The sequence below is a fragment of the Onychomys torridus genome, chromosome 5 (genome assembly GCF_903995425.1).
Source record: "Onychomys torridus chromosome 5, mOncTor1.1, whole genome shotgun sequence".
Lineage (NCBI taxonomy): Eukaryota > Metazoa > Chordata > Mammalia > Rodentia > Cricetidae > Onychomys > Onychomys torridus.
In genome coordinates this window covers 134,258,428-134,273,276 of record NC_050447.1, presented here as the reverse complement: position 1 = coordinate 134,273,276, position 14,849 = coordinate 134,258,428, and the positions used below count along the sequence as shown (strand labels likewise).

Sequence of the window (14,849 nt, the reverse complement as noted above, 5' to 3'; positions counted from 1 at the left end):
AGATTTGTATGACATTTATTCTGATACAGTGCTGATTTTGTCACTGTGACTCTATAATGTAAAGTGACATTAGTTACTGTAATACTTTACAATTATTCTGTCTAGTATTTTTTGGACTAATGGTTTTTGTTCTTCAAAATAAAGTTTAGAATTGAGACTTGAAGGTTTCAGAAGGCCATAACTAGAAGTTTAGTAAGAACACTTTTAAAATTCTAATAGTATTTAATAATATAGCCATCTCTCAAAATTATGCCAATTGATGAGCATGGGGCTCCTTTCTATCTTCAAGAGTCTCATAAATTTTTTTTTCATAATTATTTTGATGTTTTTGTTGAAGAGGACCTTTACTACATTGTTTAAGTGGATATGGTTGTTGTTGTTATTGTTGTTTGATGCTTTGTGACTTCATTCTTTGTATTTTTGTTGGACATATAGAATACCATTTATATTTTAAGTGTTTTATACTTTGAAAGCTCTATATGTATATAAAGTATTTAGTCATTGTCATCCCTTATTAAATATTCTTGCCTCCCACTCCCACTATTTTTCTCCAACATATCTCTTTTCTACCTTAACGACTTTTTTGAGTGTGTAGCCCATTGAGTTTTATTATTATTACTTGCATGTGTCTGGGTGGGAATTTTATTGACTAAGATACACAGTGCTTAATGGTCTATATGGATTTTGAAAGTATCACGTTCCTCACTTGAATGTGTTATTCTAACCCATATAGCTAGTGAACTTTAAAGCTGCTAGTTCTATGTTCAGCCAGAACAAAACAAGGTTTTTCAACAAATCCTTGCTGCTATGTAGAATTTTCTGTCATACCCAACATATTTGATCTATCAAACCTCAGTCCTCAGTAACAGATAGGAATGCTGTCTGGAGTCTGTGGCAGGACCCATAAATGATCCTCAACAGAGGCCCTTGATGTCTGTGAAAATACACACACACACACACACACACACACACACACACACACACACACACACACCATACAAACAAACAACCCAAAACAAAACAGTGTAATGAAATTATAAAAAAAAGAACAATTCAAGACATAAAAGTAGAAATAGAATCTCGAAGGAAAACCCAAAATGAGATGAAACAGGAAATGAAAAATGTACGAAGTCAAACAAAACCCTCAGAGGTAAGTCCCAAGAACAAAGAACAAGACATGGAAGGGAGACTCTCAGACAGTGAAGACAAGGTAGAAGAAATGAACACCTCGGTCAAAGAAAACACTAAACCTAAAAAGATCCAGGCAAAAACACCCAGGAATGTGGGAAACTATAAAAAACCAAATCTATGAGTAAAAGGAGCAATGGAAGGAGGAGAAACCCAAGTCAAAAGCACAGGAAGGGTTTTCAACAAAAACAAAGAAGGAAATTTCCATAACCCTAAGGAGGTGCCTATCAAGGTACAAAAAGCATATAGAACACTAAAAACACAGACCAGAAAATAAATCCTCAAAACGCATAACAATCAAAACACTAAACATGCAGAACAAAGGAAGATATTAAAAGATGCAAGGGGAAAAGACCAAGTAACGTGAAGGCAGAACTGTCGGAATAACACTGAACTTCTCAATGGAGACTCAAAGACACAGAAGGGCCTGGACAGACATATAGACTCTAGGAGGCCACAGAGTCTATACATCTCTAGACAGACAACTCTACCCAGCCAGACTTTAAATCATTACATGATAAAAACAAAATTTAAGCACTATCCACCTACAAATTCAATTCTACATAGGGCACTGGTAGAAGCTGAATTTATCTAGGCTTAAATACTCACCAACTGTTGGTGTGAATAGGACAGATCTGATTCTCTTTACCCCTTTGATCCTGCTGCCAAAAGCCATGTTACAATGAAGGCAAAGTTTGTCTAAGAGAGTAGCCCCCCAGTATTTTCTCAATATCATTTATGTTTTAAACACAAGTACAGAACACTAACCAAAGATTATACCATGACTACATTCCCAAACCCCAAGTACACTGCAAACATGCAGGGATTTCTTTCATTTTGTTTGAAATGTGGGACTAAATATTGTTCCTATTTATATTTCAATTTGCTGTGCAGACTTCCATCTATCTTGACTGAGGAGAAAGGCATACACATTCAGTAGGGCTGTATCTATCTGACTCTGCCTATAAGAAACACATGAACATCCTTAAATATCAATTATCCTTCTTCTTCTTTTTTTTTTTTTTTTTTTTTTGGTTTTTTGAGACAGGGTTTCTCTGCATAGCTTTTCGCCTTTCCTGGAACTCACTTTGTAGACCAGGCTGGCCTCGAACTCACAGAGATCCACCTGCCTCTGCCTCCTGAGCGCTGGGATTAAAGGCATGTGCCACCACTGCCCGGCTGACAAATGTACGGTAAAACTTTAGAAAACTCAAAGGAAAATGGGCATGGATCTACTTTTTTATGTTTTCCTGTGATATATTAAAATAGAAACAAGCTTCAGATCTCTTCACATGCAGTGATTTACATTGTGTATTTTTCAGTCACACCTGTATCCACTTTTCTGACTATTGCTACATCTGCTTTGTGATGCCCAGCTGTGCTAGTCAGGGTAATGGTAAAGTCCACACAGCAGTTTCCATGTGTCCAGTCAAACCTTGTAGACCACCTTTTTGTGCACATGAGCCATCTCTTCTTTGGTTCAGGCAACTCAGATAATCTTTAGTTATGATGAGAATTCCTGGGCTGAAACACTGACTGTCAGGTTAAGTGACCAGTATTTCTAACATCTCTGGTTTTGGGGTGATTATTTCATCCATTCTGAAGATGCTCCTGTCTGTCATAAGCTGAGTTTCAGGCAAGGCAGATGCAGATACCTACACATTTCTTGATTCTTCAGATGTGCTATCAGAAGAGCCTTCACAGTTCTTAGACTAGCATATGCTCTCCACACAGACAGAATCTGAGGTAGGACTGTGGGACACACTAGCTGTCCCCATTGTTGTCATCCTGCCATGATTTTGCTGTTCCTGAAAATATTTTGTAACAAACAGAATATTCTGTGAGTCTTAGAATTCTTAGAAAAGTCACAGCCTATAAAACACAGCTTGGGCCTGAGGTCTAGTTTGTCTCCTGAGCCATAATTTTTAGCTTTGTGGCCTAGATGCACTAGCTGAGCTTGCACGTGATGCCAGGTGGTGGGCCAAAGCCTCCAGGTAGGGAGAGCCACCACCTGGAGGGGATTGGATTGGAGGTGGAGCTGAGCCCGTGCCCTGGGGGCCTCCTTTGTATTTAAGCAGCTCCTAGTCAGCCTAGGACAATGCAGTACTGGCTTCAGCCTCTGCGTTGGAAACTACAAATTTCAGGCAAGAATCAGACACCAGCCAAGGTGTACAGGGCAGGAGATGCAGCTAACTGATGCTGCAAAAAATATTTCAATAGTTTTGGTATGGCTAACCCTAGACTTCTTTTCTCTAGATTTTTGATAACTGACTCCTGCTGTTTTCCCAACCATCCTTTGCTTGGAAATGGCTTCAGCTTCTCCATTACCTGATCCCAGTTTGGATGCTGAATGGCAGGAGTGGAAGAGGAGATATGAGAAAACTTACGGCCAGGTTGGTAACGTATTAACCGTCCAGGGGGATCTCAAAGAGAAAGATCTTAACTGTAAGGACTTCCTGAACATAAAAGTGGTCACAGAAACCAGCTGTCACCAGGAATTGCCTAAAGACCTGTATTATGAACTCAAGGTGGCCAGTATTTCTTATCCTCTGAGTGTGGAGAACGTAGTGTCCTGAGATCCCTCTCCATGGGTCCTCTTTACCTCTCACTACACTTTACTTGGTCAGCTTGTGTGGGGGTTAATATGAAAGAAATATTATCTTTTGCATTTATTTCCAGGATGAAGAAGGACACAGGAGAATGGTGTGGGAGGAAAATAAAAAGAAAATTGAGGAGCACAATGCAGAATATGAGCAGGGCATGGCCAGCTTCTGCATGGGCCTGAATGAATTTAGTGACTTGGTGAGTGACATGGCAATTGTTAACTCTATAGTTTTTCTTTGCACATTTTTCTAGTATCTGTTGGTTTTCAATATTTTATTTGCTTTTCCATAAAGACTAATGATGAATTCTGGGAAACGATGACTTGCTCTCCAGACTCAATATTGGAAGACCAGGAGATAATCAACACACATCTCTTTAGTGATATTCCTGAATTTGAGGATTTGACAGAGGAAAACAATATACCTGAGAAGGATCAGGTATGACAGTGTCACATTCCCACCCTGAACTACTCACAGGGAAGCCAAGAAGGAACTTATGTCAGCTGTGGAAAAACACACACAGTTCACTCTTCACTAAGTGTTCAACTCTGTGAATAGCAGCTAGAGTCGATATTTGGTTATGGATGACAACCTTTTCTTCTTGCTCATGGTAGATGTTCTGTGAGTTTGGTTTGAATATGGCTGGTGAACATGAATGGTAGAAGTCCAGGGTAGATACTGTGATAAAGCCACTCTGCTGCATTCTTTCAAGTTAATGCTACGTGTGTTTTTCTTCCAGCCAGAGTAACTGTTGGGACTTGGATGACAACACAAATGACTTCACAAAGGAGTGAAGAAATTACTGTGCCATTGCCTGAGGAGCATTCTGCCCCAAGATGTGAACTACATGATGGTGACGAGGCTAAACTATAGGAAAAGAAGAAATAGCAGGAGGCTTCCCTGTGCTATGAGGGATCCAACACTCAAGACCTGTAAGGTCCACACTGTTATGTGAACTCTGTCATGTTCACACTAATAAAACTTTACCAATATTTTATTACATGCTCTGAAGTCCTTTATGTTATTAATTCTCACAAGGATCTTTAAATTTTGCTTAAATAAAAATAGCATACACTGTAATGTCTAAAAAAAAAAAAGCTTGGGTTTAAATGTAGTATTCTGCTTTCTTTCTGGTTTTATTTCTGTAGGTTTTTATGTAGTTAAGCAAATAATTCTGCTTGATGGTACACCTGACTGTGTAAATGGCTTTCTGGATGGTAGTGTTTGTGGGTCTTTTCAGTATACTGTCAGTATTGCATCCTTGGTTGAGCTTGGTTCCAGGGTTTTAGATGCCCTCTTTCAACAATGATTTGAAAGTCTATTTGAAAATTTCTACAACTCAATGATTTTAACTCACATGAATGTGACAAGTGCAAACTGTCTGTCACTTGGTGCAAAGAGAAGGCACCATCTTCCCTTCCACTACATCGCACCTGTGCCATGAATATCTTTTCTAATGAACAGATCAGAACTGTGTTCTAGTTGCACTGTGGACTTGTAGAAGCCACTCAGAGAACAAGGTCTGTGGTCACAGGAGTGTAGGTCATGCTCAAGTGACCCTTTCATAACCCAACACAACCCAGTCATGGAAGAAGTTCATAGCTATGTCAGTATGTAAAATATGTCTTTTGTGTTTTCATATAAATTTTAGAGCTGATTTATACTTTTCTGAGGAACACAGGAATTTAGTAAAAAGACCATTGGCTAGATAACTTTTGATAGTCTACTAATTTTTTTTTGTTTGTTTGTTTTTGTTTTTTTGTTTTTTTGGTTTTTTGAGACAGGGTTTCTCTGTGTAGCTTTGTTCCTTTCCTGGAACTCGCTTTGGAGACCAGGCTGGCCTCCAACTCACAGAGATCCACATGCCTCTGCCTCCTGGGTGCTGGGATTAAAGGCATGTGCCACTACCGCCCGGCACTAATTTTTATACTATCATACCGATCCATGAACAAGGGTTGGCTTTCTATCTTCAGGCTTCTTCATCCACTGTTTCTTTGTTGTCTCACTGTTTTCATTGCAGAGGCCCTTTACCAACTCGGTTAGGTGTAGTCCTAGGTAATTTTTAAACTTTGTGAATTGAATTTTTTTCTGTATTTGACATACAGAAAGCTGTTGGTAATTAATTTTTTTATTCTTTGACAGTTTTATACATACATAACTAATTTTGTCATTTCTATCCCCCATTATACTTTCTTACCTCCTGCCTGTGATTTAAACTGATTTTCTCCAACAATAACCCTTCTGCCTTAATAGCTCTTTTCAGTGAGTTGACTCACTGAGTTTAATTCCAGTTGCTTGCTTGTGGCTGGATGGGAAGTCTATTGACGAAGATGCACAGAGCTTAGTGGCCTATTTGGATTTTGAAAGCAGCACATTCCTCACTTGAATGTGTTACTCTAACCCAAATAGCAAGTGAACCTTAAAGCTGTTAGTTTTGAATAGAGTCAAAACAAAATACGGGTTTTCAGTGGGCCCAGGCTTCTGTGTAGAATGCTCTGTCACTTGATTCATGCAATCCAGCATACTTGATTAGACCACAGGTCTCAGTGGCACATAAGAATGCTGTTTAGAGTCTATGGAAGACTCCATAAGTGAATTTCAGGAGACGCCCTTGAAAATTTGGAGCAGGATCCTCTGATCATCTTTAGCCAACCTCTCTCCTCTGAAAAACAACTATGGGCTTGTTATTGGGCTTTCATGAGAACTGAATACTTGGCAATGGAACACCAAATTACCATGTGATCTGAGCAGTACTTCATGAATTGAGATTTATTGGACTCACTAAGCCATAAAATTAGACTTTCATAGATGTAATCTTTCATCAAATAGCTATGATATATGTGGTTGTGCAGGTCCTGAAGGAACAAGCAATTTACATGAAGAAATTGTCAAATGCCTATGGTTCCTAGATCTGTAACAATGTCTTTCTATCCCAAACATGCACATATGGCCTCATAAAATTATTGAGAAAGAGGTCAGGGTGTGGCACTGATGGCTCTTCACACAAAACAGGAACCACCCAGAAGGGGACATCTATGTTAGAGCCCCTTACTGGGACAACCATGAAAGCACTGGTGAAGAGACCACCTCACAATGGGCAGAACTCTGGGCAAGGCACAGGTCATATATTTCCCTTGGAAGAAATGACCAGATATTCAACTTGATTCTGACTTGTGGACCATAGCCAAAGGTTTGGCTTTGTGTCAGAGACTTACTTAGGAAGGAGAATAATTGGAAAATTAGTGCGAAGATATTTGGAGAATATCTTACTTTTAGTTTTTCTTTTAAATCCTACTAAGGCTATTATTACACTTTTAGTTCATTCTTAAGATATTTTATTAGCATGACTAAGCTACTCAAATTCTTGGGGACCTCAATTTTCCTAGGAACATGTAATTGACTCTGGCATGACTATCCAAGATTTCTGATAACCATATGTTGATTGATCTCTTCAAATGGTAAAATGTCTTAAAGATACTTAAAGACTCATTAAAATATTCATCAAAAGCTAATTTCAGCAAAGGAGATGCTCACTAATTAAGAGGATATTGTGAGTTATTCTATGAAACATCAACCCCTTTCACTAGCCATACCCATCATTGCTCAATGGGTCCAAGAATAAAGAGGCAGTTGTTGCAGACATTGAGGCTGAATATGGACTCAACAATGTGGTCTTCCACACACCAAAACTGACTAGGATATTACTACTGCTTAGCACCAAATATTCCAAAAGTGGGGATCAATACTGAGCCCTAGAGATGGTACTTTTTCTGAGATGACTTGGTGGCAGGATCACTAAATTGGGAAGGGTTGTGTTTTGTTTTCTATTGAATTGACATTTATTCTGGTTACAGGTTTATCTTCTTGTGAATTAGTTTCCTGCCAAAAATATTTTCTTAGACTTACAGGTGCCTTATCCACTGTCATGGTGTTCCACACAGTATTATTTCTGAATAAGCAACTTCATGGTCAAATAAGTGTGGCAGTGGAAATACACTTGTCTTATCGAATTCCCCCACCATTCTGAAGCAGCTGGTTTAATAGAAAGATATAATGGTCTTTTAAAGACACAGTCACAGCACCAATTAGTTAGTAATAGCACAGTGGACTAGGGATAGGTTATCTGGATGGCTTCTCTTGTAGCCAAGAGTCCACTGATCCAGGAATAAAGCGGTAGCCATGGGAGTGGTACCACTCAGCATCACCTCTAGTAACCCACTAAGAAAAAATTTTCTTCCCCAAACTTTATTACTAGGTGAACTAGAAATTTTGTATCCAGAGATTGGAGGGCTTCTTTCAGGAGGTACCATACAAATTGAACTGGAAGCTAAGACTTCCTTCTGGCCACTTTGGGTTCCTGATGTTTTTAAGTCAAGAGACTAAGAGAGGAATAACAGTATTAGGAAGAGTGATTGATACAGACTAAAATATGTGAACCTATTTTCCACGATTGAGGTAAGGAAGAGTTTGAAGTGCACAAGATCCTTTAGGGTACATCATGGTGTGGCCATGTCATATCACTAAGGCCAATATGAAACCATACAAATCCAATCAAAGCAGATGAAAAATGGCTCAGACCCTTCAAGAATGAAGGTATTGTTACTTTACCAGGTGGCATAGGAAATGAGTGATGCATGATGTCACTGGAGACATAGTCAAAGATCACAGACTTGTGGAAAAAATATTTCATGTCATCATATTAGGAGTTTGCCTTGGCCTCTGAGGCTGTCAAGGAGCAGGGGACATGGGTAGCTGAAGATACTGGTGGCTAGGAGAGATGTGCTGACACCTGCAGGAGTTAGCTGTTCAGACTCTGTCACTTTGTGAACCTTGGATAAAAAAAAAGACTATGATGGTTCTTTGTAGATATTTAAATCAAGTGATTAATATAATGTCAACTCACCCTTAATGAATGCCTGAAAGGTTCTAATTTGGAGATCTGTATCTGTGAAACTGAGATTTGCATGGTCTCCAGATATGTCTGAGGGTCCATACATTCATGAGTGCCTGTAACTTTGTGTGTACTCCAATTACCCATATGCTGGGGAGATGGAAACTGAAGCATGCTTCAAGGAAAGAGTCAAAACTTATATAGGTCAGTGTCCTGCATTTCTGCTGTCCAAGGCTATTTGATGGAGCAGCTTCTATCTGGCACAGTCAATGAGAGCCTGGCCACACTAGCTGTGTGGACAGCCCTGATCTCAGGGTAGTCTCATAGCTTTTGTTAAATAAGATCTTGGATGGATTTTTATGATACTCCCTGTGATGGCTAATCTATCTTGTCAACCTTACAACATTGAAAAGGAATTCTTAGCTGAGGACTTACCTTCCTCAGATTGGACTGTGGGCATATCTTTGAGGAATATTTTTGACTGCTAATTGATGTTGGAGGTCTCAGTCTAATGGAAAGGATACAATTCCTGAACAGGTAGGTCTGGACTATATAAGAGAAGTAGCAGAATATGAGCCTGGAATTAAGGCAGTAAGCCCCGTTTCTCCATGGTTTTTGCTTCAGTTCCTTGTTGGGAGAGTTCTGTTTGTGTTGATTGCTCTAAGACCACCAATCTAGTCCAACCTCGGTTCAGAGAGTGGAGTCCACATTCAGCTGGCCAGGGTGGACCAAAGAGTTTTTGGTGGACACAGGGAGCTAGAAAGACACACAGGGGTGGAAGAGGAGGAGGTGAGGGATTCTGGCTCTTTTGATCCAGAATTGTAGAGGGAGCAGGATCATGTCTCAGTTGCTCTGAGATCTCTCAGGTTTATTCCCTAATGTTTATCCCTGAGTTTTATTTTGTTAACAAAACAGTAAAAGGAATCAAAACATCTGGTACCCAATGTGGGGTGATGTCACATGGTGACTTTTAAACCTGTCATTTTCCAGGTGACCCCATGCCACCATGGGTCACTGGCTTTTCACAAGGGCTTTTCCCCTAGCGATCTATGCAGCCACCCGCTGGCTCTTCAGCTGCCTGAGTCAGCTGCAACTCAGTGCCCTGCCACCCTGGGTACTAGCCAAATGGGCTTCTGCCTATTTGCCCCTCATACTTGCTTCTCAGGCCACTCGCTTGCTCTCCTTGTATAGCACAAATCCCAGGGCAGAACAGAGCAAGCCAGCTGCTTCCTTCTCAGGCCAGTCCTACAGGGACAGCACAAGCACCAGGGATGAGCAGAACTAGTCTAGATGCCTGGCCACCCCCTAGAGCCACCACCAGTTCTGTGGCCCCCACTCGCAGTGCCCATGTTTGAGGGTTGGGATTTTACTGCTGCTGCTGCAACCATAAGCACACTATGGGGAGCAGCCACAATTAGTGCCAGGTGGGGCAATCCTATCCCATGCTGCTGTGTCCCAGCCACCTAGATTTCTTTTACCAGTTTCTCTACATTAGCTCTTCAGGTGGCTCACCACCACCCCACTCTCCCAGTACAGTGCTGCACGTGAGCAACCACAGTGCCTTCCCACCGCAGCTCAGCCATGCATTTAGCACAGCTGGTTCAGCATAACCTGCCACCTCTGCTGCTGCCCAAGACAAGAGCTCATTTGTGATGGCTGGTTCCTGGGCTCCCAGATCCTGAGCCAGAGCCAGTGGTCATTCTTGCACTTGGTACTTTCTCTTAGTAACACCTCCCATCCTGCCTCGGTGCCAAGCCTACCCTAGCACTATTAAACATCATGACTACAGATGATTACCAGTGTACAGCTCTGCCCACACTGTCAGCAACATCAGAGCTGGTAAGAGTCTTGGGAATTTTTAAATGAGGTATTTATAAAAAGGAAGAAAATCTTTCCCATGTTAAGAATCAGAAATGTCACAATGCAGGGAGTTAGGACTCAGTTTAGCACTACTATGGATGACTTGAAATGGAAAAATAAATGAGGGGATAGACAACTTAGCTGGGATTGACACAATGTCATTCATAATTATCAGTTTATTAATTCATATTTGGTCCTTAAAATGGGTTAACTGTGCTAAATATGATAACTTGACTGATATGATACAAACCTTAGAAAGACTTACTAATGAAAGTAAGAAAACTTTGACTGATAAGATGGAAGTTTTAGAAAGACTTACTATTGGTAAGGTATAAGCTTCAGAAAGACTTACTACTTACAAATATAAGCCTTAGAAAGACCTACTAATAAAAATAAGAAAATTATTCAGACACAGACAGGAATTTAGGGCAGAACCTAGCACACTATTGCACTATGAAATTAAAGGTTATTAGAAAACCAACCTTAATTTATCCAATTACCATATAAGAACAACCACCAGATAACAGGCTTTCCCAAGGCTGTGCAGAAGCTAACTAGAATCCTGTTGAAATGTTATATTTGAGAACATTTAAGGAAGCAATAGTTTTATATGGTATGCATTCACCTTTTGTGAAGCAGATGTTAAATTCATGGGCAACTAGGAACAGAATTATTCCACAAGATTGGGAAGATTTAGCTACAGAAATACTGGAAGCTGGTCCTCAGTTACAATGAAAAACATGGTGGAGAAAGGAAGCTAGGGTGATATAGCAACAAGGTCAGGCTAGAGACGTGGAAATTTCCCAGACCAGCATCTCAAGGAAGTTCAATATGGTGATTTACAAAGACAGTCTATATTTAATGATCACACTTTGGCTCTATGTTGTACAGCAGTTTTGAATGCTTGGAACAGGGTTGAAGAATCAGGAAAGAGGAATGGGCCAGTTACTAAACTTATACAAGGCCCAAAAGAAGCCTTCACTGGTTTTTTACAAAGATTGACTTTAGCTGTAAATAGAATGATATCAGATCCAGAAGTTAGACAAATATTAATTGAATCTTGGGCTTTTGAAAATGCTAATTCATAGTGCAAGAGGAGGATTAGGCTTTTAAAAGCAAGATCAGCATCCATAGATGAAAGGATCCAAAATACAGTCAGTATTGGATTTTGTATTAATGATACTACTTGAATAGGAGAGGTGATTTCCAAAACTTTAATAAACATCAAAATGTCAGATGTTGTAACTGTGGTGAAAAGGTCATCTAAAAAGGGTTGTAGACAAGGCATTCCTAGAAACAGAAGGTCTCAGCCTTCTGGAGTATGTAGAAGGTGTGTCAAAGGTTGTCATTGGACTAGTGAATGCAGATCAACAAGGGACAAGCAAGGCAACCTTTTGCAATTAGGAAATGCCATAAGAGGTCTCTCACATGCACCAAAGTCAAATTTGGTTCAGTCATTCCCTGTCAGCATGGGGGGAACTCCCCCACAGATCAATGAAAGGAAATACTGGTTAAATCCAAGCTTCTCTGAATGACCAAACAACTTCACTAGACAAAACAAAATTTTCAGTGGAGAATATAAACCAAGTATTTTAGCAAACTTCTGTAAATGACCAAAACCAAAGCTAAAAAAATGATAAAGGGCATTGTGATTGAAGGTTTGGTTGACACAAGCATGCATGTAACAATAATTTGACCAAAATCTTGTCAACCATATTAGCCTCTTCAGAAAGTAAATGTTCAGCTTCTAAGAATTGGAACTTTGTGGATTTCTGGGGACCTCTCCAGCACTCTGCCTCTTCCTGTTCTCATGTAGTCATCATTTATCACGGTCTGTTATTCCTTGTTCTTGCTTCCCGTTCTTGATCCAGCTGGGATCTCCTGCTCTCCTAAGCTTTCTTACCCTCAAACCTTGCCTTTCATTACTCCCACTGTCATCCAGGTTGTTCATGATACATCCTCTGTAGACTGCTGGCAATGGTCGAGAGAAAGCCTGATCTGACCTAGTCTGGTGATCAGATGGCCAAACACCCTAACAGTTGTCCTGGAACTCTCATCCAATAACTGATGGAAGTGGATGCAGAGATCCTCAGCCAGGCCCCAGGTGGAGCTCCAGGAGTCCAATTGTCGAGGAAGAGGAGGGACTGTAAGAGTGTGAAATGTTGAAACCAAGATTGGAAAAGCACAGGGACAAATTGCCAAATGAATGGAAGCACAGGAATTATGAACCAAAGGCTGTGGAGCCCCCAGCTGGATCAGGCCATCTGGATAAGTGAGACAATTGAATAGCTTGAACTGTTTGGGAGGCATTCAGGCAGAGGGACCTGGACCTGTCCTTAGTGCATGAGCTGGCTGTTTGGAACCTTGGGCTTACACAGGGACACTTTGCTCAGCCTGGAAGAGGGGACTGGATCTGCCTGTACTGAATCCACCAGGTTGAATTGAATCCCAAGGGAGTCTTGGCCCTGGAGGAGATGGGAATGGAGGGGAGGGGCTGGGGGAAAGGTGGGAGTAAGGGCGGGAGGGGGAGGACAGGGGAACCCATGGCTGATGTATAAAATTAAAACACAAATATAATAAATAAAAAAGGAGAAAAAAATAATATCACAACTAAAAAAAAAGAATTGGAACTTTGGTCTCAGTTAAAACAAAGTGCAAGATGGGTCAAGTATAAAGAGCCAGAAGGACAGGTGAGAAAGTTGAAACCACATGTGGCTAACAAAGCAATGAATTTAAGGGAACATAATTGTTGTAGCACTGAAAAAAACAAATTAACATTCTTCCAGTCTCAGAGACAAAGCAAAAGATAAAGAATTGTTCTGAGAGAAATATTGAGAAGTATTCTCACCAACAGTCACATACTGTTCAGGTTGTACATAAACAGGGCACAACAGCTGTTGGTCTTTCAAAGGAACCAACAGCCCTACCTTTGAAATGGTTAACTGACAAACCAGTGGATAGAACAATGGCAACTGACACCAGAAAAAAATTGCAGGCCCTAGAACAGCTGATAGAAGAGCAGCTAAATGCTCAGTATATTGAAGAATCGACCAGTCCTTGGAATTCTCCTATACCTGTTATTAAAAATAAATCTGGAAAATGGAAAATGTTAACAGATTTAAGAGCAATAAATAAGATGACTCAACCAAGGGCTCTTTACATCCTGGAATTCCTTTGCCTTCCTTATTATCTAAGGGATGGTCTACTATAATGGTTGAATTAAAGGACTGATTTTTTACTATACTTTTACAAATAGAGATAAATTTACTTTCATGGTGCCTAATTATAACAATTTCCAGCCTCTTAAAAGGTATCGGTGGAAGTTCATCCACAAAGGATGTTAAACAGCCCTACTCTGTGTCAATATTTTGAACAATAGCCATTGGAAATAATTTGTAAACAATTTCCTCAATCTATAATTTACTATTATATGGATGATATCTTTTTTTAATTAAGATTTTTTTCATTCATTTTACACATAAATCAAAGAACTCCCACACTGTATCCTCGCCCTGACAACCCACCCCACACTCCCCACTAAAAGAAGGCAAGACCTCCCATGGGGAGGAAAATGGAAGATATCTTATTAGCTGATTCAGACACAAAAACCTTAGGAAAAAGTGTTTGAAGTGTGGTGATATTTTATTTGTGTTGAAATGTGATATTTTATTTGTATGTTGTAGTGGGTAGCCATTCCAGCATTGGCCTGGAAGTTCCAAACCCCATTGAGGCTTCAGTAATGGTCACGACCACAAGGTGGGGCTGAGGGAGGAAGCGGAAGACCCAGGATCCAGAAGAGAGCTCTCTCTTGGTTCTGGGATCCTGGACGCTGGAGGTACACCAAGCAGAGTTTTCCAGAGAACACTGCTGGACTGTACCATACCTGTGCCAGACCCTACAACCTATCCCTTCATTTGTAAGTTACCCCATGAAATAAACCTCCCTTTTAACTACGTGGAGTGGCCTTAATAATTTCACCAATATCTGGCGCCCATTATGGGGCCCGAACCCATGACCCTGAGATTAAGAGTCTCATGCTCTACTGACTGAGCTAGCCAGGCTGGCGACTAGATAGTTATAATTTCCTCAGTTATGATAAAAGATAAGTCAGATATAAAACTTGAGACTCACAAATATAAGATAGATAGGATATCTTCTTTAATATTGTAACTATAATTCTTGCTTGATAATTGTTTTGTTATCTGTAATTTTACTGTGTAAAAGTTAACCCTCCTTTTAAAAAAAAAAAAAAGAAAAGAAAAGGGGAAGTGCTGTGGATATCACTCTGTATAAATAAAGTGCTGATT

The 14,849-nt window shown here is 40.2% G+C and overlaps 1 protein-coding gene across 1 annotated transcript; it reads left to right on the top strand.

Moving 5' to 3' along the window:
* Positions 1 to 3,450: 3,450 nt before the first annotated feature.
* On the top strand, positions 3,451 to 4,676 carry LOC118584495 (protein CTLA-2-beta-like). The gene is made up of 4 exons (XM_036188783.1): positions 3,451 to 3,581; positions 3,868 to 3,990; positions 4,086 to 4,229; positions 4,531 to 4,676. The coding sequence occupies exons 1-4, from the start codon at positions 3,495 to 3,497 to the stop codon at positions 4,537 to 4,539; spliced, it is 363 nt and encodes a 120-aa protein (XP_036044676.1). The 5' UTR covers positions 3,451 to 3,494; the 3' UTR covers positions 4,540 to 4,676.
* The last annotated feature ends 10,173 nt before the right edge of the window (positions 4,677 to 14,849 follow it).

Coding starts and splice junctions, on each gene's coding strand:
- LOC118584495 (XM_036188783.1), top strand. CDS start 3,495: ATGGCTTCAGCTTCTCCATTACCTGATCCCAGTTTGGATGCTGAATGG. Junction 3,582..3,867: donor ATGAGAAAACTTACGGCCAG/GTTGGTAACGTA, acceptor ATTTATTTCCAG/GATGAAGAAGGACACAGGAG. Junction 3,991..4,085: donor TGAATGAATTTAGTGACTTG/GTGAGTGACATG, acceptor TTTTCCATAAAG/ACTAATGATGAATTCTGGGA.